The sequence below is a fragment of the Ursus maritimus genome, unplaced genomic scaffold (genome assembly GCF_017311325.1).
Source record: "Ursus maritimus isolate PB19 unplaced genomic scaffold, ASM1731132v1 scaffold_3, whole genome shotgun sequence".
Taxonomy (NCBI): Eukaryota; Metazoa; Chordata; class Mammalia; order Carnivora; family Ursidae; genus Ursus; species Ursus maritimus.
This window is the reverse complement of record NW_024425563.1, coordinates 60,780,102-60,808,038: the sequence shown is the minus strand read 5'-3', so window position 1 is coordinate 60,808,038 and position 27,937 is coordinate 60,780,102. Positions and strand designations below refer to the sequence as shown.

General features: G+C 35.4%; 1 protein-coding gene and 1 long non-coding RNA gene across 3 annotated transcripts in view; one reads left to right on the top strand and one right to left on the bottom strand.

Annotated features, from left to right (window-relative positions):
• The first annotated feature begins 1,099 nt into the window (after positions 1 to 1,099).
• On the top strand, positions 1,100 to 27,337 carry TMEM106B (transmembrane protein 106B). Of its 2 annotated transcripts, none has more exons than XM_008686339.2 (8): positions 1,100 to 1,252; positions 4,639 to 4,860; positions 8,197 to 8,260; positions 14,794 to 14,953; positions 19,188 to 19,328; positions 19,583 to 19,632; positions 20,602 to 20,655; positions 23,778 to 27,337. In XM_008686339.2, exons 2-8 carry the CDS (start codon positions 4,641 to 4,643, stop codon positions 23,866 to 23,868), a joined length of 780 nt encoding a protein of 259 aa, XP_008684561.1. In that variant the 5' UTR covers positions 1,100 to 1,252; positions 4,639 to 4,640; the 3' UTR covers positions 23,869 to 27,337. The 2 variants fall into 2 exon arrangements, with proteins under 2 accessions (XP_008684561.1, XP_008684559.1); XM_008686337.2 differs by having other exon boundaries at positions 1,102 to 1,252; positions 21,504 to 23,890.
• The window catches only part of LOC121105840, a 28,515-nt gene continuing 3,767 nt past the window's right edge, over positions 3,190 to 27,937 (bottom strand). Inside the window, exon 3 of the long non-coding RNA XR_005838586.1 lies at positions 3,190 to 3,691. This is a non-coding gene — a long non-coding RNA (uncharacterized LOC121105840). The remainder of the gene's footprint in view (positions 3,692 to 27,937) is intronic.

Below are 27,937 nucleotides of genomic sequence, written 5' to 3'. Positions count from 1 at the left end.
CACACTTCCTACAGAAATCTTTTTATTTTAAAGTTCTCATTAGCTTTAGGATAAATTCCAAAGGGTGAGATTGCTGAGCTAAATGATGAGAAAATTAAAATATTTAATTCTTTCCATTAAAGTTTATTTATAATCTCTACACCCAAGGTGGCACTGGAACTCAGGACCCCGAGATCAAGAGTCCCACGCTGCACTAAGCTAGCGAGGTGCGCCAAAATTTTTAATATTCTTCATAAATACTGCCTAATTGTCAGAAGGTTATGAGATTACATTTTCGCCAATGTTGAGAAGGCTTATTATCTTACATGTGGATATAACTAAATTGTATATTATTTTGACTTGTATTTCTTACTTTTACATAGCTTCGTATTCCACGAGCCAAACAGTGATACTGCCATAAGAGAAATAAAATACTATTCCTTTTTTGGTTACTATGTATGTTGTGACCGTAATCGTAACAATAGCTAACATTCATTAAACGTTTAAGTTCTCTGCAGGAATTTGAGCTGGGATCTCATACCGCTGTAACCTGAGTTAAGGGGACAGGGGTGGAGGATGCTGACCCACATGCTAAAAGCAGAAGCAAAACCAAAACAAGACCCCAAAACGGGCTCCTGCCACGCTTAGTTACCTTCTGCCGGGCAAGAGGTTCTAAATTTTAAATGATGTGTCTTTTCGGCTGCCAGACGCGCGTCTACCAACCAGTTTATCCTACTCCCAGCGTCGCGAGCGTGAACGAGGACTCGCAAAGCGTGGACTAGAAGGCTGCTCAGCTGAGGCTTGAGGCAGATAGTTTTTTTTTTCCGCTTTGCAAAAAGAAAAGACCTGATAGGGGGGAAAAAAGGTGGTAGTTATTTTTAAATTTTCCAGGGCTAAGGCGGACGACTTTTACCTTTAATTACCTTTAAGTCTTGGGAGACCAAGGTAACAATACCTGGAGAGCGCACAATCACAGTCCCGGCGTTTCCGGGCTTCAGCAAAGCGGAGAAAGGACGCATGCGTAGTGCAAGCTCCTGGGTCACACGCCTCTTACGAAAACGCACTGCGCAGGCGCGCACGCAGGTTGCGGCAGCGCCTGGTCTCAGCTGATGCCGTCGTCTTGCCGCCCCTCCCCCGCCCCGAATCCGCGGCGCCCTGGCGCTTGTAGGCCCGTCGCTCCAGCCCCAGCGATCGGGACTGCAGACCTCGTGACCCTGTCCTTGGGTCTGTGCGCGCCGGAGCAGCTCGGGACTGCGCAGCGCCCCGCGTGTCGGTGAGCGACCCTGGACGCGCAGCCCCTCGGTCTCTTTTTCGGAGTGGAGCTGAGCGGCGGCGCCCTAGGAACAGCCGAGAGAGACGGGGAGGTAGAGGAGGAGAGGCCGCCTGGGAGCCGGGCCAACCCGGAGACCGAGGAGGCGCTCAGGGTTGGGTGATGGCGGTGTTGTCACCTCCTACCGGGGCCCAGCCTCCTGCCTAGGGGGCTCCAGGCTTTGGCCCAAGCCCAGAGCGTAGGGTTGATTCCAGGCCCCACACTTTGTGCGGCAGGTGGCCCTTGGTTTTGCTGTTCTTGAGTTTTCTTGCACGGTTGCCTTGATCTTATCTTTTTAACCTTTCCGGATTAGGCTGTGTGCCGAGTTTTGTTTATGTAGCTTGTAAAGGTGCTGGCTTCCTTCGTTATCACAGATGATAATAACCCATTTAAATTGGATGGAGTGCTGTGCTTTTTTTTTTTTTTTAAACTCTCCTTGCTGTCTTAGATCATGTTGGGTTTTCCATAAGAGATTGTGATAAGAACATTGAATACAGGGAAGAGAGAGGGTGTAGCACCTCTTCATAGAAAACAAACCGTCGAGTCTCCAGGAATAAAAGTGGTTAAATATTTCTTTACTGTGAGGACAGTCCAGTAGGGAGGGAGGCGATACGCAGTACCTGACAAAGTCTGGTGCTTGTCAGTTAGCCTTGTTTAAGCAAACACCTGTCAGAGGCAGACTCATCAAGACAACTTAGATTCGGATAGAAAACAGGCCCAGACTGAGAGCCACTTGATCCTGATCGCCTTCTGTGTCTCCCCTCACCCCCCACCAAAGCTTTCTAGTGGGATGTACTTTGCACTCCTGTGTTAACTGAGATCCCAGAAAGGATGCTTCTGTGGCCACAGTACTGAGGGCCCCAGTCCCTGTTCAGCTGATAGTCCACATAGATCAGTGTATGGGGACAATGATGTTAATTCACCCCTGAACCATCTGTGACTGGCAAGTGTTGGTTTGGCTTGGATTTAATGTTATTAGACAAACCAAGAGAAGATACAAAATCATCTGTTTTTAAACTTCTGTGGACAATGTGTATGTAGATTTTTAATAGTAAAATTGTGAAAATAATCATCTTCATCATTCTATACTTTTATATTTGTGTACTAGTTATATAATCTTTTTATCCTGCCGTATGCACTATGTTTGAATGATCCCAACACTTGGATGGCATGCCAGTATTCAGAGGTGAACTTTTCTTCATACTGTAGTATTACTTGAAATATCGAGTGTCAGTTTTCCTTACTGAGATCACTGAGAATTTTAAAAAAACTTTTTTTTAAGATTGTATTTATTTGTCAGAGAGGGAGTTGGGAGGGGAGAGCGTGTGTGAGTGCACAACCCCGGGGGAGCAGCAGGCTCCCCTCAGAACAAGGAGTCTAATGCAGGACTTGATTCCAGGACCTGAAGGCAGATGCTTAACCACCTGAGCCACGCAGGGGTCCCTCAATGAGAATTTTTAAAAGAAATGCTTATCTTTTTGTATGAATGTCTATAATCATTTTTAGGAACTGATAAAAGATACAAGGTCAAATTTAGAAAGAGAAGAAATGTTATTTTTAAATTCTTTCCCGCTTTATTAATTTTCCCTCAGAATATCAGCAGATTGGATAATATGACTTTGAAGTTCTTTTCATCCTTAAAATTGTATGACTCGACTGCAGTGCTATTGCATTACCCACCTGCAGAGGTTATATTGTTATAGGTATGGTATATGTGTAGGTACTACTACTTACTCTTACTTGGTTTTAAATTTATATCAATTATAAATTTAAATTTTACCCATGTTACTTTTGATACTATTAAAATTTTGAAATTAGTGTTTTAAAATTTACTGCTTTGTATTGGTGAATTATATTAAATATCTTGGAAGAGGTTGAATGAAAAAAATGTACAGGATTTGGTTTTTGAGTTGTTTTTATTACAAATGTTTAAATGCTACAGCTAGAAATGCGAGAATGAGAGGGACTGTGGTTTTATTTATCACAAAGGGGCATGAATTTTAACAGGCTGAAACATACTACTTTGAACTTGTAACCAGGCTTAGGGGCCCAAGGGAAGTCCAAACAGACCAGGTTCAGCCACTCACCACTGACAAAATCCAAAAGCAGAGAGAGGAGCGGTGGTGAAAAAAAGGAATTTATTTCAGTGAGGCCAACATGGGGAAGACGGTGGACTAACGTCTCGAAGTACTGTCTCCAAAGTGCGGAGAATACTTCAGAGTTTATTATATAAGGAATGTGTGGTACAAAGGTGGATGGGTACATGCAAATGGTTAATAAAGGTCAGACCCACCATTGTCTTGGCATCAGTCTTGCTGGCTCCCTATTGCTTGAGGGGCTCCTTTTGCTTCCCACCACAGGATGCTTTGCCCTTAGGGTCTTTTGCCTGAGTTAAGAGATAAGCTGGAAAGAAGAATTTAATCAATTAGAAAAGTACAGACTGAGGTCTAACTGGAGGTAGTTGAAGTCTTCTTTCAAACTTTTCTTGCTAATACATACAATAAGTAATCATAATCTGCTTAAACCAACTTTAGCCTTTAGCAATAATTGGTTTAAAGGTAGAATATGTTTTTGTTTTATTCTAAGAATAGTGAAGCCCACTTTATTTTCAGAGAACCTGGAGAAAGTGTAGACTTCTGTCAAATTTTAATGCTTGAAAGCCCATTCTCATCACAAGTCTGATACATCATTTTGTAATATTTTGTTAGAAAAACACTTTGGATTCTTGTCTTCCTTGTTTTCAGACACTACTTTGATTAAATATAATTCTTTTTTTAGTAATAATTTTTTATTATGTTAGTCACCATACGTATATCCTTGGTTTTTGATGTAGTGTTCCATGATTCATTATTTGCATATAACACCCAGTGCACCATGCAATATGTGCCCTCCTTAATGCCCATCACTGGCCTATCCCAGCCCCCCAACCCCACTTCCCCTCTGAAGCCCTCAGTTTGTTTCCCAGAGTCCATAGTCTCTCATGGTTCATTCCCCTTTCTGTTTACCCCCCTTCATTCTTCCCTTCCTTCTCCTACAGGTCTTCATGCTATTTCTTACGTTCCATAAATGAGTGAAACCATATGATAATTGTCTTTCTCTGCTTGACTTATTTCACTTAGCATAATCTCCTCCAGTCCCGTCCATGTTGCTGCAAATGTTGGGTAATCGTTCTTTCTGATGGCTGAGTAATATTCCATTGTATATATGGACCACATCTTCTTAATCAAAAAGCAATTTGAATATTCCCTTGAAGTTTGCTCTCTATTAATTAGATTGGTATAAAAGTCCCATAATGTTCTTGAGTATGCTTATTTTCTGAAATTTACCCTAAGATTTTTCTTTCTCTTTAGACATGGGAAAGTCTTTTTCTCATTTGCCTTTGCATTCAAATAAAGAAGATGGTTATGATGGAGTCACATCAACTGAAAACATGAGGAATGGACTGATTAATAATGAAGTCCATAATGAAGATGGAAGAGGTGGAGATGTCTCTCAGTTTCCATATGTGGAATTCACAGGAAGAGATAGTGTCACTTGTCCTACTTGTCAAGGAACAGGAAGAATTCCTAGGGGTATGTGTTACTGTGTTGTTTTTCCTTTAACGAGTAATTCCAGGCATTCACACAAATAACATAAAACCCATAGATCTAAGCACAACCCCCTGTGTTTTAAAAATCTTTTAGGATTAAAGTTAAAACTATGTGTCAGTTATCTTCAGTTAAAGAGACACAAAGAAGTAAATGTAAACATTTTGAAAAAAACAAAAACAAGCATGTTAAGGTACCTAAAGTACTAATGAAAACCACCAGTCTACCTCTAGTATTTTTTTCTTTCCCACCTGCAATAGCAGATATGCATTATCTCTCTTTTTTTTTTTTTTAAGATTTTATTTATTAATTTGGCAGACAGGCAGCAAGAGAGGGAACACACGCAGGGGGAGTGGGAGAGGGAGAAGCAGGCCTCCCACTGAGCAGGGAGCCTGCTGTGGGGCTCCCAGAACCCTGGGATCATGACCTGAGCAGAAGGCAGATGCTTAACAACTAAGCCACCCAGGTGCCCCTGCACTATCTCTTGACTGAAATTTTTTAGACCTGACTGTCCTCAGTAAAGGTCATAATCACATGTTGGGCGTTGGGAACAATTTAAGTAATTTGGTGACCTAATACTTTTAATTCATTGTCTAAAGAATAGTAAGAAGCTAGTCATGCCCTAGTTAGTTACTCTTAAGAGGAACTACATGAAGAGGGGTGGTAAATGAAGATGGGCCATATAGGAGGAAATATCATATCATAGGGAAACTCAGAAGGGAATAATCTTCATGTGATGTTTGTAGGCTAGACGAACTTCAGTAGAAATAATAAAAATATGTTGTGCTATTCTCATTTTCTGCTTGGTTGAAGGTGATAGGTAACCCTGGAGAAACCTTGAGGGAAGGACAAAGTAACAATAGAAGGTATACCAGTTTATACCAGTTTCTAAGAAATGCCTTGGGTTGGGGAAGTTTATCTCTGAGTTGGCCTTTGAATGTGATGGTTTTATCTTTTCAGGGATACTTAGCTGTTAGAGAATGAAAGGATTTTTGGGACTATTTTAGCAATCCGGATATGTTTTTGAGGTATAGCCAGTAGGCCTGTTTTGGCAGCCTAGAAGTGGATTGTGGTTAGTAGGAAATCATGGATGACTCTGAAGGTATTTTTGTCTGAACAGCTGGAAGAATGGAGTAGCACTTTATTAGGATGGAGAAAAGGTTTGAGTGTGTATGTCCAGGGAGAGATCAGAAGCTCTGTTGTAGAGAAACAAGCCTCGGGATGCATATTTGGCATCTAAGTGGATATGTTTAATAAGTTAAAATAAGTGTCTGGTGTTCAAGCGCAAGCCCTCAGCTGGAGCCATAGACTAGAGGTGGTACTTAAAGCTGAGTTGGGTGAGAGCACCAAGCTTATCCGTGTGAACAGAAAAAAAAGACACCCTAGTGCTGAACCCTGGGGCACTGCGCCATTTCAAAGTCAATGATAACAAAGATTTAGCAAAGACATGAAAAAGCCGCTAGAGTAGAAGGAGGAAATTCTAGACTTGGGTGTCCTGGAAATAAATGTAGCAAATGTACCAAGTAGGAGAGAATAAGGACCTGTTAGATGCTACCAACCGATCAGGTAATGTAAGGACCAAGAACTGACCATTGGATTTGGTGATGTACATGGAGACTGTTGGAGACCTTTAAAAGGACAGCTTGGCAGGTTGCATAAGCTTGTATAGAACGTACAGAGTGGGATCAAGAGAGCATAGGAGGAGTGAAGTTATTCAGTGAGAAAATAGGTTTTTTGAGGAGTATTACTGTATATTTAAGGAAGAAGAAAGATGGTAGCTGGAGGGGGCTATGAGGTTAGGAAAGGGATTTTTTTTTTTAAAGATTTTATTTATTTACCTGACAGAGAGACAGCCAGTGAGAGAGGGTACACAAACAGAGGGAGTGGAAGAGGAAGAGGAAGAGGCAGGCTCCCAGCAGAGGAGAGAGCCTAATATGGGGCTCGATCCCAGGACCCTGGGATCATGCTCTGAGCTGAAGGCAGACGCTTAATGACTGAGCCACCCAGGTGCCCCAGAAAAGGGATTTTTTTAAAGATGGAGTGAATAATATGTATGCTGATGAGAATAATCCGTAGAGAAAAAACAACAGGTACTGTAGGAGATGGGAGAATTATTAGATGTAGTGCCCAAGTGCAGGGGGCTGCCCTTACAGAGGAGCATCTGCAGTTTACGCTTTGTACGAGGAAGGTAGAGCATATGGACACAGAAACAGGTGGGTGGATGCCGTAGTGGGAGCTTGTGGAAGTTCTCCACATCATGAGCTAAGAGTGAGAACAGGGAATGAGCTGTTGGAGATTTTAAGAGAGAGTTGAAGTTACAAAATTGGGGTTTTGGAGAGTCAGATTGAAACCGTGAACTAGGGAATATTGTATGATGGTTGACATCGTTAAAGGCCACTTGAGATCAGTGATCTGAACGAGGCCAGTGAGCATAGTTGCATGTTTTTCTGTATCCACATTTAGCTGTATGGGTATCAGCATAGTAGTTGAAAGGTTACTTTTAAGCAGGATTGTAGTTTAGTCAAACGAATACCACCAAACAAGACAGGATACATGTACAGAGAGAGACATAAATACATAACATATATTTACTTGTGGGTGTGGGGAGGTATTGTAAATAAGGGGAGAGTTGTGGAAGGGGCAGGGAGGAATAATGGAGGCATTATAGGAAGCTTTAAAAGAGAATTTGACTATAGTGCTTTAAGAGTTAATACAAAAAGCCAAGTTCTGATAAGATTGAAAAATTGGTTTATTAAAGATCTATTTATCCATTAAAGTATACGGATATAGCCCAACCCGAGAAATAAAGGATAGATTTTAAATTGACTTACTGCAAATAGTGTGTGGCCTGAATAGTTGTGGAAGCCTCATTTTATGTGAACTCTTGAAGCATGAGATTTGTTAATGTGTTGATTTTGGTTTTCAAGGAGTATAGTATAGAGGATTTCAGGACACAGAGGTAGCAATATTTCTTCTGCTCTTACCCAGATAACCATAATCAAAATCTAAACAGAAAATATACAGTTGAAAGAATTCTTGGTAAATTCAGATCTTCTGAAAGCTGAGACTTTTCAGATCTTTTTCAGTAAAGAGATTAATTACTCTTTCTCATTCTTCGTATTATTTGTATTCATAGCTGACATCAAGCTATGAAAAATACATTATTTGTTTTGGAACTTAGTGTCTACTAGATAATTTTTGAAGATTCTGAGAGTTTACCAGAGGAATAAGATGAGAGCCAGATGATATTCTGGCTTTGAAAGAAGGCCACTATTTTAATTAATCATGTTAATAAATTTCTAAACCTATTTTTACTTTTAGGGCAAGAAAACCAGCTGGTGGCATTGATTCCATATAGTGATCAGAGACTAAGGCCAAGAAGGACGTAAGTGATGATAAGAAAATAGCAAAATTTTTTGTATTTTTTTGCTTTTCAAGTTACATATAATCACTCTAGTTAACTCTGTTAAAATGAAAAATGTTATCAGGTTGTTAAATTATGCCATCAATGCTTTGTGTCATTTAAAAAAAGAAAAAGGATTTCTGATTGGGGTAAGGTCTTCAAAGTGGCATAGTATCTGAATCTTCTCAAATCTGTTTAACCAAAACAGACAAACTTAGAACAGCAGTAGGAAACACAGAAACATTTTTATCAAAAATGGGTGTTAAGGTTCTCCTACTCACCCCAGAATGAAAATGGAGCAAGGATCAAAACATGTTAGCAGCTGTGTGGAATTTGTGAAGGGAAACAAAAAGAATTGCTGAAGGTCCTGAGAGCCCTAGTACACAGAACAAATGCTCTGGTATACAGTTCCCTAAAGAAGAGGGTCCCACTCAGAGCACTTCCAGCAAATACTTCTGGATAACCTGTCAAAGTGGGAGGACTCTTGGCGTGCTGTACCTTGGAGAGAGTGCAGAAAAGGTCACAGATTCACTGAGGGGCCTTAAGATCAGAAGGAACTAGACCACTGTGGTCCCTCGAAGACCTTAGGAAAACTCACCCAAAACTCTTATAAAAGGACAGACATACCCTGAGGAAAAGCCTGCTAGGGATTGAATCCATATTGTACAGGGAAAGAATATGGAAAAGGGAAGAAAAGGTTCAAAAACTAGAGAATCTCAGAACTATAGAAGTGTGTATACATATAGGCCATCTTAAAAAAAAGGAAAGAAAGAAAACAACTTTGTATTATAATAGAAGATGGCGTTTTGAGCAGTGAAGCTAGGAAGGTCACTGTGGTTCATCCTCATCACCTAAAATGCAAGCTTCTATTAAAAGTACAAAAACATCTCATTTAAAAATGAGCAACAATTATTGCAGTGAAGCATCATACAAAGACAGATTAAACAAAAGTGAACGGAAAATCCTGATCATAGAAGCATACCAGAAAAAACACGAAAACTGTAACAATATTATAAATGTTCTAAAGAAATTAAAACTGTAGAAGCTATGAAAGAACTGCAGGAGTCAGAAATTGAAAGGCTCAGAAATAAGATGACCAAACAACATGAGGACATGAAAAGAGACTATGAACCCATGAGAGAATAAGAAAAAATTAACTTCAGAAGTGAAGACAAGACTGGAAGAACAAAGACTGGAAGAACAAGGGCAAACAGATACCATGGAAAGTATGGCAGAGGAAATAGAAGTTACAAAGGAGGAAATGAAAACACACACAAATTAATGAAAAGTAAGATAAACACAAGCAGAGAAATTGAACGCTCATATAACTGAAGCCCCTGAAGAAAAATCGAAGGAATCAAACTGAACAAATAATAAACATTCAGTTCAAGAACACTTCCCTGAAGTAAAACAAGACACAGACCTACATATTGAAAAGACATGGCATGATCTTCAAAACATCCTACCCATCCTAATGAAATTACTGGACTTCGAAGGTAAACAAGGAAAAAAAAAAAAAAAAACTAAGAAAACGGTTTGAAGAACCCCAGGCAAAAGGATGAATTAATTTATAAGGGACAGAAAATCAGATTGGCATGCTTCTTCTTGATCACAGCGCTCCAGACAAGTAACCAGTAGCACAGCATGTTTAAATATTCATAGAAAATGAACCAAGGATTTAAAAAAGTTGATCTGACCCTTTATTATAAAATATGTAGTAGATGGTTATGAATATTTAAGAAATTAGGGTTAATTCCTCTATAATCTTAGGATGAAAAAACTTCGTACATATGATTCAGAATCCAGTGAGGACAGAAAAGATTAATTAATTTGACAAAGCCTAGATTAAGTTTTACAAGATGAAAACAAAACCTTAATTAAAGCCAAAATACAAGTGGCAAACTGGGAAGTGATGTCTGCATATTATCACAGATATTATGAACGACTAGTCCACAAGAAAGATGTCCTGTAAATATGTGAGAAGAGGTTCAGTCTTGCTCATAAGAGAATAACAGATTAAAACATTGAAATACCATTTCTTATCTATCATGAGCCAGAACTCCAAATTTTGACAGTGAATTTGTTGGCAGTACTGTGTGAAATGAGCACACTCATACCTTGTTAGCAAAGGGCATTTAGCATTATCTAGGAAAATTATATATGCACATACCCTTTGGCTCAGGAATTCTACTTTGAAAATTTTTTTCTAAGGATAATTGTCAAATATAGTAGGTGGCTTTTGCGTAAGGTATTCACCGTGTCAGTGTCTGTAATTGCAGAGGACTAGAAATGTAAATGGCCAGTGATAATGTATTGGTAGAATAAGTTATGCTACATCTGTACGATGATAAAGTGGAATGAGGAAGAACTCTATATTTTACTACAGTTGATAGCCAGATACATTTTTATCTGAAAACACACACATGCATAGAGGAGGAGAGAGAAACAGTGTATTGATAAACCAAAGACTAATAAAATGATTACTCTCAGAGTTTGGGAGGGAACTTGGAAGAGGGAATAGGTAAGCAAGTGAGATATCTGTGTATGTATATATATTTATATTGTTTGGGCTTTAGAAGTACTTTTTTAAAAAATAGAACGTAAAAGATGAAATCAGAAGAAAAAAAAAGCAGTTCCTAAAAATTGAAATAAATGATTTGAAGTGTATGTCCTTTGGTGGAATAACCACAGATTAAAGAATCACTTCAAGTGACTTGAAAATACTTCATTTTGACTGTCAGTGTCTAGTAAGATGTGGAATACAACAAAAGTTTAAACTGTACTCAATAGCTGCATTGTTAAGAATAATGTTAGTATAATTTTGAAACTTATACATAAAGCAGATAAGTAATTGTATACTGATACCATTAGGGAATAAGATTCTTGGCATAAAAACAAAGGAATATAAGTACAAAATCAAATAAATTTGATTTTTCACTTCCAAGCAAGATGGAATCATCACAGGAACTAGATTTATTCTTCTATCTAAAATAACTAAAAAACTGGACAGATAAATGAAACAGTATTTTTAGATAGTGGAAATCAGGCAGCAAAGGACAGTGATATTTGAGAAGGGGAAAACAAGTGAGGTAAGTCCTACGATTGTACTATCTTACTGTCCAGGAAAAGATATCAAAGCACAGCACAATGGAAATAACCCGGGCAGAGCTTAGCAGTCCCCCTAAACTGAGGAGATACATGGCAATGGGAATCTAGGAGGCCAAGACCAGAGTTAGTAGGACAGAGTACTGGAGGGTAGAGAGCTACACTGGGTACTCCTTGAGTATTTAGCTGAGTCCTCATCAGTGTGTATGTGTGAGGAAAGTACCTAAAGGAAGAACCACTCAAAACAGAACAGAGGGAACAGTCCTCAGAGCCCACATAAGGCCAGGGATAGTTTTCACCAATCACTGTGGACAGTCTCATAATTCATAGGGAATTGGGTGGAATACTCAGATTATTTCCACAGTAACAGAATAAATAGCCATAGATTAAAAGCTGTAGTGTTCATGCTTAACAAAACCTAAAAGCAAACCTCAAAAGTTTCAAATTTTTTTCAAGAAACTGAACAGTATCCCAAATACAAAGCTCAAGAATATATGTGGGAATACTAAAATATCCAGCACTCAACACAGTAAAATAATAAGAGTCTGGAATCCAATTAAAAATTACCAAGCATGGAAAGAAAATGAAAAAAATATAGCCTGTAATGAGGAGAAAGATCACTTATAGAAACAGACCAATAAATGACATAGATGAAAGCATTAGACAAGGATAGTTAAAATAGTTATCTTAACTATATCCCATATTTTCAGAAAGGTGGAACTTAAGGATAGACATGGAAGATATTTTTAAAAGATCCAAGTAGCATGAAAACTAAGTATCTCACATGAAGACTACATGGGATGAGATTAACAGCAGGTTAGACACTTGAGAAGAAAAGAGGAATGAATTTGAAGACGTTGGAATAATAAGTATCCAAAATGAAATACGAAGAGAAAAAAGATTGAGAAAAATGAACAGGGCATTAATAATATGTGGAACAAATTCAGGTGGCCTCTGTATATGTAATTGAAGGCCCTGATAAAGAGGTGGGGGGAGGGAACAGAAAATACATTTTCCGTATTTTATGAAATACTGTGGAGGGCACCTAGATGCTTACTGAGTACCTGTTACATCAGTTAATGTAAGGGCCTGGGGTTACAGATTTAACAAAGGTATCTTTGGTAAAAGGAAATTAGGATTTTGTAGAGGAGACAGACAAGTAAGCAAGTGATTACAGGATCTCTGTCTTACCTGTTAGAGGTATTTCCAGAGTGCTAAGAGAGCAGAGTAGAGTAGTATCTATCTAAATTATTTTATGGAATTAAGGAAGGTTTCAAAGAAGATGAAGCATTAGCTGAATCTTAGAAAAGTAGAAAACAAAGTGGAAGTGGGCAGTTCAGACAGGGAATAACATGCAAGGACAAGAGTAACAGATGTCATTCAGATCTATGCCTAAAGTGAACAGTGCTGTTGGAAGGTGGTAGAGATGAAGTTTGAGAAAATGAGATCCAGATCTTGACACCATTAGTAAGCTAAGAAATCTGAAAACTATAGGAAACCCTTTAGGAATTTTTAGGAGCTTCAGATATGCAATGAAAAAACAAAGACTCTAAATTTTTACTAAAATTACAATATTTTACAAACAACTCTGATTATTTGTAAATTGGGGGAGTTGTGATGAGGTAGTTAGGAAATTTATTGATTGCTTTTGTTTACATGCTTTAGCTGTATCATTTGATTCTCAGAACAAACCTACAGATCTTAAAGTGGAGGAAAAAAGTAAATTGCCCGAAGTGTTATAAGCAGGTAATGGCAAAAGTAGAAATTTAACTTGAGTCCAAATAAGCCACATAACCATTATAACTTCATCAGTACTATAGCTCCTAGAATCATAAAAAATTATTACTAGTGAATTTTATAATAGAATCTATATTCTTCAGTGAACTAGCCAGTTTTTCAGTTGGTCGGAAATACTATGTGAAATGTTTATTATCCCATAAGATGAGATATATTTGTTATGGCTGTAAACTTGGGGTACAGAGTAAATTTAGAACATTGATCATATATTAACAACTGGAGCTGATTTATAGGCCCTAAGCCCTAAATAGATCATGGTGGGCTCACCTTGCTGTAATTAAAAATAAAAACAACACTAAAATAATAAAATCCAGCAAAATTTCAGATTTTGTTAAATCATGAATTTTGAGCTCTTTAATATCTTTTTTAGGTGTTTTGGTGTGTGGTAGGTACTATAAACAGGTGCTTAAACTGTATAGTAAGTAATCCAGTAGTGATAACCACCCTACTCAGGTTGGGAAGAAATCTAGTGAGTGAGTGGAACTTCTTTGTTCACTCAAGACAACAGTATGGGGCTAGTAGTAGTGACGTAGTGAAATTTTGTTTTATTTTGTTTTTAATAAACCATTTTGTTATCGTTTCCTGGACAAAATAGTCAGAAGCATTTATGAAACATTTGCAAGAGTCACTTAAAATAGCGGTGTGGGCATGCAAAGCTTAGATCTATTAAGGAATTTGGAAGTTGGTGGGGAAGAAAATGGAAGAAAGGATAAAATGAGAATTTTTTGAATGACTAGAGCATAAGGAAAAGATAAAGTAAGTGACATGCAAGACCTAGAAAGAAATAACAAACAAAGGTGCTATGGGCTTTGAGCTGAGAGTTATTTGTTGGAAAAAATAGGAAAATTGTAATTTGAAACCCTAATTTTGAGGGTAAACTTGTAGAGGCAGTTTTTATCTGGAGATTGGAAATAAAGAGCAAGAGATACATTTCAAGGGGAGTTAGAAGAGTAGCAAAGGCATGGAAAGTTTATTTTTTTCTTGTCTTATATCTGCATACTATTATCCCCTTTCCTGATTTTCAAGAAACAGTTTAACAACATCATCAAAGCAGAGTTGATTAATGTAAACAGTATTTTTAAAACTGAGTACATAAATACTTTGGGATGAGAGACTCAGAGTCTTAGTGAGACTTAGTGAGATTGATGAGGCATGTGATTATGTCATTATGTTTTTAAGGGCTTCACAGGTTCTGATGAGCAGTCACTTTAGGGAATTATATAATGGCAAAACCCACATGTGAAAATTCTGCTTTAGTGAATTCAGAAGGCAGAGAAGGGAGTCTTGAAATCCATATTTTCATAAAGTTCCCCAGCTTAGTTAATTCTAGTGTGAGGTCTGGTTTAGGAAACGCTGTCGTAAATGTTCTACATGCAATAACCCTGAATTCCCAGTCTCCAAAAAGGTACATCTTTTAAGGAGAACATTTGAACATGTAATAGACCAGACCCATCCCTACTAAATACTTTTATAAAATAAAATGTTGGTAAAATTACACATCTTTTCCTGCTAGTATAATAGGGGAAAAATTCAAGTTGAAAAAATCTTCTCTGAATGTTTCATTATGTAATTTCTGATGCACATGTATTTCAATACTCCATTTTTCTTTTCAGAAAGCTGTATGTGATGGCTTCTGTGTTTGTCTGTCTGCTCCTTTCTGGATTGGCTGTGTTTTTCCTTTTCCCTCGCTCTATTGACGTGAAATACATTGGCGTAAAATCAGCATACGTCAGTTATGATGTTCAAAAGCGTACAGTATATTTAAATATCACGGTAAGTACAAATTTACATTAAAAATATTTGGCTACATTCCTTTACGATATTAAGCACACCTTTGTCCCTTTGAGAGAGTATTAAATGTGACACTGGTCAGTTTGCTTTCTGTATGTCTGCTATTGATCTTCTCTATCATTTCTGGTTCTGCTGAAAATGGCAAATAATAAGTACTGGCAATTGTATATATAGAATCATTTAGCATTTGAAGTTGCCTTTAAGATGGTAAAATAAACAGTTGCTGGCAAAAAAAAAAAACCATTTACAATATGTTTACTTTTCACCATGTGACTCCCAACTAATTCCTAGCAAAGTGTTAAAATAGTTGATTCTATAAATGTGATAAATGTACCATTTTCTTTTCCTTGTATTTGCTGAAATACAATTTTTGCCATTTTAACAGACTATTCCTTTATGGTGTTTAAAGATAAAGTACAAGTGACTGTTTGATTTCTCTTATAAATTAGTATGTGGGAAAACATCCACAGTGTTTCCCTGGACAGTTGTTTTTAGTACTCTACAACCTTCTCATTCCTGAAAACAACAAATAAAACCTCAGAGAAGGTCTACCTGTTTACATGTTAACATTTGTTTGAAAAGAAGCATGGTTTGCAAAGCACTGAATTATTAAAAAGGAAAATGTGTACTGGTCATGCCATTAGCAATTATGTATGGTTTCAGGCCTCAGTGCATCTGTGTGGCAGTGGTTTGTTTGGAAGAGTGATAACTGGAGTTTAGTTGGTTTTCCTTGCAGAGGTTGTTCATATGCTTGAGGCAGTGGTAGAGATAACAGCTAGTTGTAGTTGGGAGAGGTTGGAGGGACCGGAGTGTAGGGGAATAGTATGTTAAAGTACAATTGCTCATTAATTACGGGAAAAAAAAGAACTCCCATGGGTCCATTTATTCTCATTGCTTACCACCAAAGTTGTTTATCTAAGGGCTTTAAAAAAATATCTATGGAAAAAACATGTGCATAAAACAACACAATGCTAAATATAAATCAATCGTATGAGTGGAGAATTACTGTTGAGTATTTTCTCACTTTAACAGCCATCTGGAATGAGGAATGTATTTTTCTTTTTGTACAGTGTTTAAAACAGTGGCCAGGTTTTTTTTGACCAATCTCCAAAACTTGTTTTACTATCAAATATTATAAATGTATAATAAAAAATAAAAGTCATGTGATGGTTCCTTTTAAATATCAGTGTATTTAGATGTAACTATCATACTCTATTTTCAGTAGTTATTCAGGAATTCCCACTTTTTGGGATACTAACACTTAACTGAGAAAGACTGAACATTAAATAAGAGATAGCATTATTATATAAGATAAACATTAAGTTTGGATAACCATGAGATAAGAGGTTGAGTTTTCCGTAGGTTCTCTATCAGTGTTTTGGAAAATGGAATTATATAATATTGCTTTTGTTTCTTAAAATGAGTAATACGCATTAGTACTACTTACTCCATTTTAGTAACATTTGTTTTCTGCTTATGAATATATTTAATTATCATTATACATTTGACAGATACTGTGATGTATTATTTTTACTTCTACTACCTAGACCTGTTAACATATACATATATTTGGTGATGACGCATATATACATTTGTATGCACATTTACAAATGTGGCCAAATATTTTCATATTGTATGTAAGGAATACACACATGCGTAAGTGTATACATATGCATATTTTAACCATAAGTGAGATCTCACTAAATTTTCTCATGTTAAGTGCCCTCATGTATTCTTTTATATGGCTGTATTATAATTCACTCAACCATTTCTTTTTTTTTTTTTTAAGATTTTTATTTATTTATTTATTTATTTATTTATTTATTTATTTGACAGAGATAGAGACAGCCAGCAAGAGAGGGAACACTAGCAGGGGGAGTGGGAGAGGAAGAAGCAGGCTCATAGCAGAGGAGCCTGATGTGGGGCTCGATCCCATAACGCTGGGATGACGCCCTGAGCCGAAGGCAGACGCTTAACCGCTGTGCCACCCAGGCGCCCCTACTCAACCATTTCTTAATAGATGTTTAATTTTGCTATTACAAATATTCAGAAAAACATCTTTGTTCTTAAACTTTGTTTCTATTTCAGGTTATTTCTATAGGATAGATTCCTAAATGCAAATTTGCTAACTAAAAATCACAGATCATTTAAGGCCTTTGATAATAAATCATCATTACTTAAAAGCTTATGATTGTGGTCTCTTGACTTACAAATTAAGTGGATTCTCACTGCTCTCAGCAACAAAATGTCTGATAGTACTAAACTTTATTTTTTTTCATCTGTCTTAATGTTTGTTATCTAATGATCAGTATATCTTTTTCTAATTCTTAAAAATAATTTTGTTGTCAAGCAGTTTTGCATCATTGATCCCTTTAATATTCTAATGAAAGCTGTAGGCACTTCAGAAAAAGACACATACCAACGTTATTTTCATATACAAAGGATTCCAAAGATTCTTCTGAATCCCTTTCTTTGTCCATTGACCTCAAATTAACAATCCCTTTCCTATAATATCTAGAAATTAAATTGAAATGGGAACAGAGCTAAGTAGAAAATTTTTATATATTTAGATAAAGGTTATTTCTACTACATTATGGAATTTAAAAAATTCTCTGTATAACTATAAATGAATGCATAAATGTGATCATAAAATCACTGATTGCTAGCATATTCTTGTTTTTATCCTTTTTTGCTGAGACTACTTTCTCTTCTTTCCATTTACCCCATAATTGCATTTTTCCGTCTTTCTCCATATTCATATTAATTTATAAGCTCGTATGTTTAGCTTTTCTTAAATTAATATTTATTTTCAAAAGAATAATATTTTGTACATATTTTATGCATCTTGTTAGTAGAAATCTCTCCTAATTTTCTGGCTTAGAGTTAATCCATTCTTTTTAATGGGCTGCATGATATTCCATATAATGATTTAATACTATTTAGTCATTATTTTTGTAGATGGGCATTTGCTTTATTTTCATTCTTTGTTTTTGTCACTACCGTCATTATCGTCCCAATGCTTTTATTTCTTTAGGATAAATGCTCAAGTAGGATTGCTAGGTCACAGGATATACATTATTTTTATTTTAATGGATATTGCTAGATTCCTTATCAGAATGGCCGCAAGGCTTCACGTGTTTTCCAGGAATGTAAAAATAGACCCTTTTGCTCATATCCCTGCCAGGAAATAGAATTTGTTGCTTTCTAGAAGTTTTACTAGTTTAATGAACATAAAATAATATTCCTTTTGTACTAAAATCAACTTTTCCCCAACTATAAATGAATTTGAGAATTTTTAAGTGTTTCTTGGTCATTCATATGTGTACTCCTCTGATTTATTTACTCATATGTTTTGCTCTTGTTTTGCTTTATTTTTCCTTAAGGCTTTGTCTTTTTCTTTTCAGTTTGTAAGGGCTCTTTGTATAGATGGTAACCATTACAGTCTTCCTTACAAATATTTATCATTTATTGATTTTCTTTCATGATGACTGTTTCAGATGTTTTATTAATTTATTTATTTACTATTACTTATTCATTATCTTGATTTAACATTTTTTTTTCTTCATTGGCTGTTTTCTAAAATATTTTGAGATAATCATTGTGAATTAGAATTGCAGAAGTTGCCCCACCTATTAAGTATAGAAATGATGTAGGTCCATTTCTTTCCAACAAACAGACTTGAATCTACCCATTTCTTCTTCAAAGTGACCCAGTAGAAATCTCTACTTATACATAAGTTAAAATACCAGTGTCTTTTAAACAAAATTTATTTTAAGTACTATTTAACATTTTAAATGGTCATCTTTGTATTTAATAGAATAAGAAATAGCTTACTGATAATGTCTGTGAAGGTATCTATATAGTAACATTTAGCAAAAACTTAGATTAAATCTAAAAATTATTTTTATAGAATTTTTGCTAATGCCACAAATACATTTTCTAACATGCATTTTTCTATATTCCTATAATATACATTTTCTGGGACTATTTTTTAATTGTGTATTTATTATTAGCATATTATATACATAGTACTCATCATAAAACCAAATAACCAGTTCATTTAATGTCTTATGTTATTTTTGGCAATACTTTTCTTCCTCCTAATAACTGAAGCATGGCCACAGCTGAAGTCTTTTTATTTTTTTGTGAAGTCATTTTTTAAAATTAATTTTGAATACATATTTGTTATACATTTTCTGCCTTCTTTCTTTTACAGAACACACTAAATATAACAAACAATAACTATTATTCTGTTGAAGTTGAAAACATCACTGCACAAGTTCAGTTTTCAAAAACAGTTATCGGAAAGGCACGCTTAAACAACATAACCAATATTGGCCCACTGGATATGAAACAAGTAAGCTTCTGTCATGAAATACTTTGGAGGAGTTCAGTGAGTCTTGACTTTGTCTATCGTATTAACTTGGGGGCGGGTAGGATTTCCTCAAAAACGTGACCTTGACATGTGTCCCTTCCATGTATAAGAAAGTCTTAGAATCAGCCTTGCAAAGGGAGAGATTTCTAAACTCTTTGAAATTGGGAAAAGTATCTGAAATACTTGATGCTTTGATCCTCTTTCCAGTTGGCTTATTTTCATTTTTTGCCTTTCAGATTGATTATACAGTACCTACTATCATAGCAGAAGAAATGAGTTATATGTAGTAAGTTTTGATTTTTAATAGTTTTCTCTCATTAAATTATTAAGTATTTAGAATAAAGTGTATGACTATCTTTTGAATTACCTGCAGTCTTAGCAGTCAAGAAACCACATTTGGAATACTCCTTCTGGCCTCTCTCTTCTCTTTTTCTCTTCTCCCTTGTCAACATACATCACATTTATGTACATTATGTACCTATATACTTAATATTTGTTTTTTACTTAGTTATTTTTCAGAATTAAGATCAAATACACGATGTCACTTTTTATTTACTATGAGAACCATATTCTCATACATTTTAGTATGTGTTGACTTTTTAGTATAGGAAAACTCAAAGTGCTAGTAATTTATCATACTCTATTATTGGTTTGAAGTTCTGAAGCTTTTCAGTTGGGTCTGATTATTGACTCTCGTTAAGTAAAAAAAAAGGATAAATACCATCTTTTGATACCAGGCTAACAGAATTTCTGAGTAACAGACTGTTTACTACAATTTCAAAAGGTGAATAAAAAGTAACAATAATCTGTAGCCCATGTTAAACAACTCTACAACTGCTGTAGTAGGAAAGCATGTCTGTTTCTAGAATAAAAAGTCATGAAACAATTTATCATTATTTGAGCTATAGAAAATGTTCAGTCAATATATGCTTACTTTTATCTTCCTTTTTTTTAGATTTATTTATTTTAGAAAGAGTGCATGCACAAGTAGGGGGGAGGGGCAGAGGGAGAGGGAGACAAGCACACTCCCCACTGAACAGGGAGCCTGATTCTGGGCTTGATCCCAGGACCCTGATATAATGACCTGAGCCGAAATCAAGTCGGACGCTTAACCAACTGAGCCACCTAGGTGCCCCACTTTATATCTTCTTTATAGTATCTCTACTAGTTATAATGTCAGAGGAATCCTAATTAAATGATTTTAAATTTGTAATATCATTGCTTGAATTTGTTCATTGTTTTTTCTTTTTAACAGTGATTTCTGTACACTGATATCCATCAAAGTTCATAACATAGTACTCATGATGCAGTGAGTATCAATTTTTTTTTTGAGATATTTCTTTGTTAAACTTTGGATGTATAACATTGGCTTATAGCATACACAACACCTTTACAAATATTAGTTCAATTGGGTTTTAAGCCCTACAGAAGTGCTATGAGATGAGTAAATATTATTCCACTTTACGAATGAGGAAGTGGGAAGCTCAGAGAAGCAGTGAAGGATGACATGGCCACTAAGCAGTGAATCTGGACTTTGCAAGAATGCTGGAAGGTGGAAGGGGTTGGACTAGAGAGGAGAACAGAGCTTAGCGTCCAGTTTTCTGCCTGTGGGAAAAAATCCTTAAAAGTAATGAGAAATACTGTTACTGGCTTGGAAGTTTGGTGTTACTCGAAGTCATTAAAACATGATAGGTTTGGTATTTGGGCCATTAGCTGACATCCGAAGAACCCTTTTCCTGTGATGAGAGAACTATGAGCACTGAGCCAGATGGAGGGCTTCATCCTACAACCCTGAGACATGACCTGAGCCAAAACCAAGAGTCAGACGTTCAACTGACTGAGCCACCCAGCTGCCCCTATATAATTATTTTTAAAAGTGAAATGAACTTCCATATTTTTATCTAGTGATAAGTGTTCTGGAAACATCATATTTGTGTTGTATAATTATTTGAGTAGGGCTTACTAAACCAGCATTTATGTTATCTGTTGGGGAAAGAGTCCCCAAGAGACCCATGTCCACAATATTAAGTTATCATTAATCAGTCTCTCTCAGAAAATTTTGATATATAAAAGTAGTCTCACTTTAGAAAACTTTTTTATATATAACTGTTGAATGTTTCTCCGCATTTGAGTTTGTTGTTGTTGTTTCTTTTTTAGAGTTACTGTGACAACAACATACTTTGGACACTCTGAACAGATATCCCAGGAGAGGTACCAGTATGTTGATTGCGGAAGGAACACAACTTACCAGTTGGGGCAGTCTGAGTATCTAAATGTACTTCAGCCCCAACAGTGAAAACTAAAAGAGATGCCACTGGAGAAGAAGAAATCCCTATTAATATTTTCTGAACTCTGAAGGATGAGGTACTTACTTCCTGCTAGGAGATCTTAAATTGAACAAACCTGAAGTTTACACTTCCATTTTAGGGGTACAGTTAAAAGTATGTGGACTTGTACATTATTGCAACACTCTACTCTGTGTTCATGATATCTGTACCAGGATCTTTTACTTGAATCTAAATTTGCCAATTGATTTTCTTCTCCCCTTGTCCCCAGAGAGGGACACTGAGACTTCCCATGTAGGACAATAAATAATTATTTACAATTCACAGCTTCAGTCACTACTGGAAACATAATTTTGATGAACAGAATTTGAAAAACTTTATTTCTGAATGTTTTTATAGAATATTACTGAGAGCCTGTTATTCATGAAAGACTTTGAAAAAATAACCTTTTTTCTGTTATAAATTCCCATCACTACATAGTAGTATTTCAAGGTATTTTAGCTTTTAGCCAAAACATTTGTAGTTTTTCATTTGTTGAAATTCTACTCATTTGCACGTTTTTGTCAGTCTTATTTCAAGCTAGTGCTTGCATAACACTAGAAACCAAAATAATCTTTGCAAAATTCTGTACCTAAAATTTTTTAAAGCCCCCTGTTTCACATGTCTTTCCATATAAGTAAGTTTTGTGAAATTTTTGTGTAGTCTTCAAACGTAGTTGATGTACAATACTGTAAATAAACTGTGCATGGCTTTTATACAGCTTTAATGTCAAATAAAGTACAGATTCAAAATGAAGTAAGTTGCTCATGAAAATAAGTAAAACAGGAAAATGAAATGCAGAAACTTACAGAATTTGAATATGGTTCCAGTTACATATGGGATTAGGCATAAAGTAGTTTTGAAATGAAGTATTTTGGTGTTCTACTTTAATGTTGCTTTTCATACTAACAAGTTGTGGAGACACTTTTCACAACTCTTAGGTACCCAAGTCACCCACGTCATCCATTTTATGCCTGTTTTAAGGAGGAAATCATGTCTTTGGTAGAAGTTATCCAAGAAATCTTGTCATTAAATGATGGTGGCTATATCAAATTAAAACCTGTATTATCCTTTTTAAAAATTGAGTCACTTTGCACATCACATGGATACCATTCCTCTAGCAGTGATATTTTAAAATTTTCAGTTTTTTGTTTGAATTTTATTTAAAATTGTTTTCAAATGTAAATTACTGACTTTTTCAGTTGGCTGTTCTATAATTTTCACTACCATTTTCCATTCTGGCTTCTTGCCTTTTCACCTGACAAGCTCTGATTACCTTGTAAATAAATACCACTGAGGGTAGGGGCTGACTGTGATACCAAAAAAAAAAAAAATAATAATAATAATAATAAGTGGCTTGAGATTAATTTCTTTCTGTTCCCTGGTGACAGAAGTCAGGTTCCCCCTCCCCTAAAGTGCCTAACTTAGGTCAGACATACCTATTTATCAGTCAAGACTCTCTCAGCTGTAACACACAAGCTTTGTTTAACTGTTTAGAGCGAATGAAGCTGCCTTTCTGCCTCGAAACACTCAGGTCTCCCCTTAGCTTTCTTATCATTTTCTCTGCATTTTCCTGAGTGAATATTTTAAATGGGTGGAATGCACAAACTTTTTTTTTTTTTTAACTGCTTGTCTTACCTTAACCCATTGCTAACTCCTCCATCTTTGCTGTTAAAGTCCCCCCATCACATCTGTTACAGACTCACTAGTCAAACCCAGTCTTAATGTGTTTTTCTTGTTTTTTTTTTTTTGACTACTCCCATTCTCCTTGAAACTGCACACTTCCCTCATATATTGATTCTGTTTGTTATTTTTCAGATCATTCTCATTTCATTTTCCCTCATTCTCTTTTGATATCTTTTAATGAGTATTATCTAGATCCTCTTTTGCCTCAAAATTTCTAATCCTGTGACTTTAACTGTCATCTATCCTAGGGCTTCCGAGTCTTTCTAAATACCTGACCAGTCACCTGTCTACCTAGAGATAATAGTATTTCAGTGACTCTTTTTGTGTAAAATCAAAAAATATTTGAATAATTTTTATCAAATTCTGTTCTCTCCTTGTCCTCATGTCCCATTTACTTCAAAATCACCATTTGTTTTTTCAGAATCATCCTTCAGATATGCCTCCTTCAGAAATCAATCGTGATTTATTTTTCTGCTCTGTATCTTTTAACCTTGGAAAAGTATGTAGTGTAAATTAAATGGATTTTTCTATTGATTTGTGGTCCTGGTATCCTTTTAGAGTGCATGCATAGTGTCTGCTGAAGAGACAAAGTAAGGGAACATTTGCTTTTAGTGACTTAGTTTTGAATATTTTCTCTTCATTTTTAAATTAAAAACTCTTTATTATACCTACTTTCCATGAAGTATAAGGTAGAAGAACCTAGAATTTAAAGTAAATGAAAACCAGTAGTAGAGGAAAAAAGGATCACCTGTGACTACTCTCAGAGACATTTAAGTAACTTGCCAGAATAAGCCTGGAACAGAGCAGGCTGTAAATTCATAAAATTACCAAAACACATTCAGGTGAAACACAGTTATAGCCATTAAACACACACACAGGGAAGAATGAATGAGCGTTGTCCAGTGAATTTTTTCTTATATAGTGATAGGGTAGATATCGATACATTTTTTAAAACTGCTCTCAGATCTTATCAAAGGATATGGTAAACATGTTTCACTTTTTTCTGATAGTAGTCTCTTAAATTACCCTTTTAATAAACTGGTCATTCTAACCAAATCTAATACTATTAACAAGTCTCTGTTGATACGTGTATCTAACACTATGCCCTTCTAGAGCTCTTTCTTACGTTTTTCTACATAATTCACTCGTCCTGTGAGTCAGACAAAGGGTGGCAGATTCCTCATCTTTTAGAACAGGAAGGAGAGGCATGGAGAAGTTAAGGGACTTGCGGAAGATCACATACTTAGTAAATAGTTTTATTGGGGCCAGCCCTACTTTTGCGGTCTCTCATGTATGTGCTCTGTCATTTAAAATAGAGTCCATTAGGAAGCCCTGTTGACTCAGGTTAGTATGATTAAAACTCAGAGAAAACATTCACTTAGTTAACAGTGACAATCAAAATAATACTGATGGACTAAGATTTGGGTGCTTTTAACTTGGTACCTGAAATACTCTAAATGAAAAATGAGCACTTATACAATATTTTGGTATAGCATAATCTATAGCTGATTTCTTCTGTTAAAATTTATACTCCTTGATCATTCCAGTAAAGATATGGCTGATAGGTTGTGAGAGTAGGCTATTTATAAATAATAGAGATTAGTGTATTTGAGATTTGAAATAAGAACAGTGTGAAAATAGTAGATACCAGATAAATTGCTTGAAATTGCTAAATAACCACCTTTACTATAGTACCTAACATGTAAATGACTGGTTTTATTTGTGAGCAGTTTTTCTGTGCCTTTCTTGTTTGTTCAGGCCAATGAGGTAATTATTTTCTATAAGAGTTCATGACAACTTTTTGGAAGTGATACAGTACAGTGTTAAAATAGAGGGAGAGTGATAGCCAAAACATAATAAAAGTATCATTATTGCAATATAATGCGGGGTGTTTTGTTGTAGAGCATGTCCCCAACTCTCTTCTACACCAATTTTTAAAAAATTCTTAATTCTTTATAATGATTCTATTTCATTTAAGAAAATAGTTTGTTAGGTGCATGACCCCCAAATAAGTCACTGTTGATGTAACTAATATTTATTAGTTACTTACTGTGCCAGATATCGTAATAATCTCTTATATGGATTATCTGATTATTACTCACAAGAGCCCTCTAAAGTAGATACTGACGATGCCCCCCATTTTATATCCGAGGAGATCCAGTTCTGGAGAAGTTAAGAACTATGCATAAGCCTGGAATGGCAGATTTGAGATTGAAAACATGTCTGATTGACTCAAACATCATTGCTCTTACAATTAGCATATTTTCTTTCCAGCCTTTGAAAATGTTTTGTTTGTAAAAATGTATTGGTTGTTTGCACTTAATATATAAGATTTTGAGGTTTTTGATAGTATTTTCAAAATACTATTAGGATACTTTATTATTTTGTAGATCTTTGGTATGATAAAAATAGTTTATCAGTGAATTTTAAAGTTTTTGAAATTCATACTTATCTGTTACACAGGATTTTTTTCTTTTTAAAAGATACAAAATTTTAAATTTACAAATATACATCAGACTTCTTTGGTAAACAGTGTGAATTGAATTTCAAGGTATTAGGTTGCAAACCAAAGGTTGGTTACCATAGTGTCATGATTTTTAGATCATAATATCTGGAAGCAGCAACTACATGGCTCAGATACATTTAAGAATATTTAAGTTTTATTTGTCTTTTTGGTAAAATCAGATTTTAAATGAGATGTTTATCTGAAACTTATATTTTAAGGACAATATATGTGTTTGAGAAGATGGGGTGAAAAGACTGTTAAAAACATTATTTCTTTTAAAAAAATTATTTTTACATGAGAACAATATATTTGTGATGTGCCTCGATCAAAAATTTTACTTCTGTATCCCCGATCTACTTATTTCAAAGTAAAAGTTTTCACTTAGCTGAAATTTCTGATTAGAACTAATATTTGTGTATTTTTGTGCTTAGTGAAAATGTAAATTTCACAGTGGATTTTTGAAATTTATCCTTACTTTGGATAAATCAAGTGATATATTTATAAAATTAGGGTTGAAAATGGTATTTCCATTTTTAAAAAAAAAACTAGTGTGATTATGTTCGTAGTTCTTTTTACACATGTTTAGCACAGGCTCTAAATTAAATATCTGTATTGACCCTAAAAATATTCCATAAATTAATTTAACAAATATTTGGCAAGTTTTTCATAGCTAAATAGCTCTTCTAGAAGGAAATTGTTGCCTTCTGTTTAATTACATTAATTGAAATGTGTTTAAGAGAAATGTTTTGAGCATATTTTGTATACTAAAAAACAAAGGATTAGTATTGGGCCAATGGCCAAGAGGTAATATTACTACCATGTAGACTATTACTGTTCAAATTGTCCCACTTCCCCCAGAATTTTAGAAACTAGAAGTCTGGGAGATAACTGTATCAGCTGTGGTCAGGTGATTCTAAGTGCTGTAAATAAGTACTATTCATCTTTTATTATTGTGTGAGATGAAACAAATGCCAAGTTGGCAAAGGATGCATAATTTCATTATGTAATGGTTTGTTCTAGGCATAAAATATCAGCAAGCTATGCCTTGTGTTTTGTTGTATATTTCCTTGTAGAACTAAATTAAGATTTTGGAAAAGGATTTAAAATGCTTGCTGATTTGATCTGATCAGTCACACATTTGAATGATGGCATTATTGGGTAGATTCTAATCCATGATTGTAATTGTGGAATAAAGAATAATATAGAATGAAAGATTGTGTTTGGGCACTTACTCTTTGCTAATAACCTGTGTTAGCCTCCATCATAACACACTAAATTTCCAAGTTGAGCAGTTCTGTAATTGTAATTATTGTTGCTGTTCATGTAACAAAACATGCTTACATTAGTAAAAGGAATAGAAGTGCCCCCAAATGCTATTTTTTTAATTACTTGTAACTGTTGCTCTTGTAATTGTGTATGATAAAATAAAATTTGTAAACATTTTAGCATGAAAAATAAAATTTGTATCAGTCCAATATCTTGGTCTGTCTTTTGAAATTCCCTTGACATAAACAAATCAGTGTAGATACTGACAGTTCTTTAGCTTAAAGCTCTCAAGTCCTTTCAGTTCTTACCCGAATTCCACTTTTGCATCGTCTTTGATTTAGTTTTTTTCATCCACTTAGCTTTCATTCTGTTGTCAAATTCTGTCTGTTCTACCTCTGTAATACTCTGAAATCTGTCTCATACTTGAAATCTCTATTGCTATTACTCCCTAATTATTTTACTGAAAAAAGTCCAATTCCTTACTGTTGGTGTTGAGAACCTTTCATTGTGTGTCCACACCTAACTTCATATTCTTTTTTCCTATCATTGCCCCTCACCTGTGTCCCAGCCAAATTGAGATATTTGGTATTCCTTGGAAATAGTTCTTGCTTTCCTCATTGTGTTTCCCATTGTGTGAAAATTATTTGACCATTTTCTTTAATCCTCAATCTTACCTATTCTTCAGTGTTCAGCCCAAGTGCCCCACTCGACTTTCCCTCTCTTCCTGCATATTCACTCAAACACTTGGTGATTTATTTTCCAAATGTGTCACAGTTTTTAAAAAGAATTGCCAATCACAGAGAAGATTT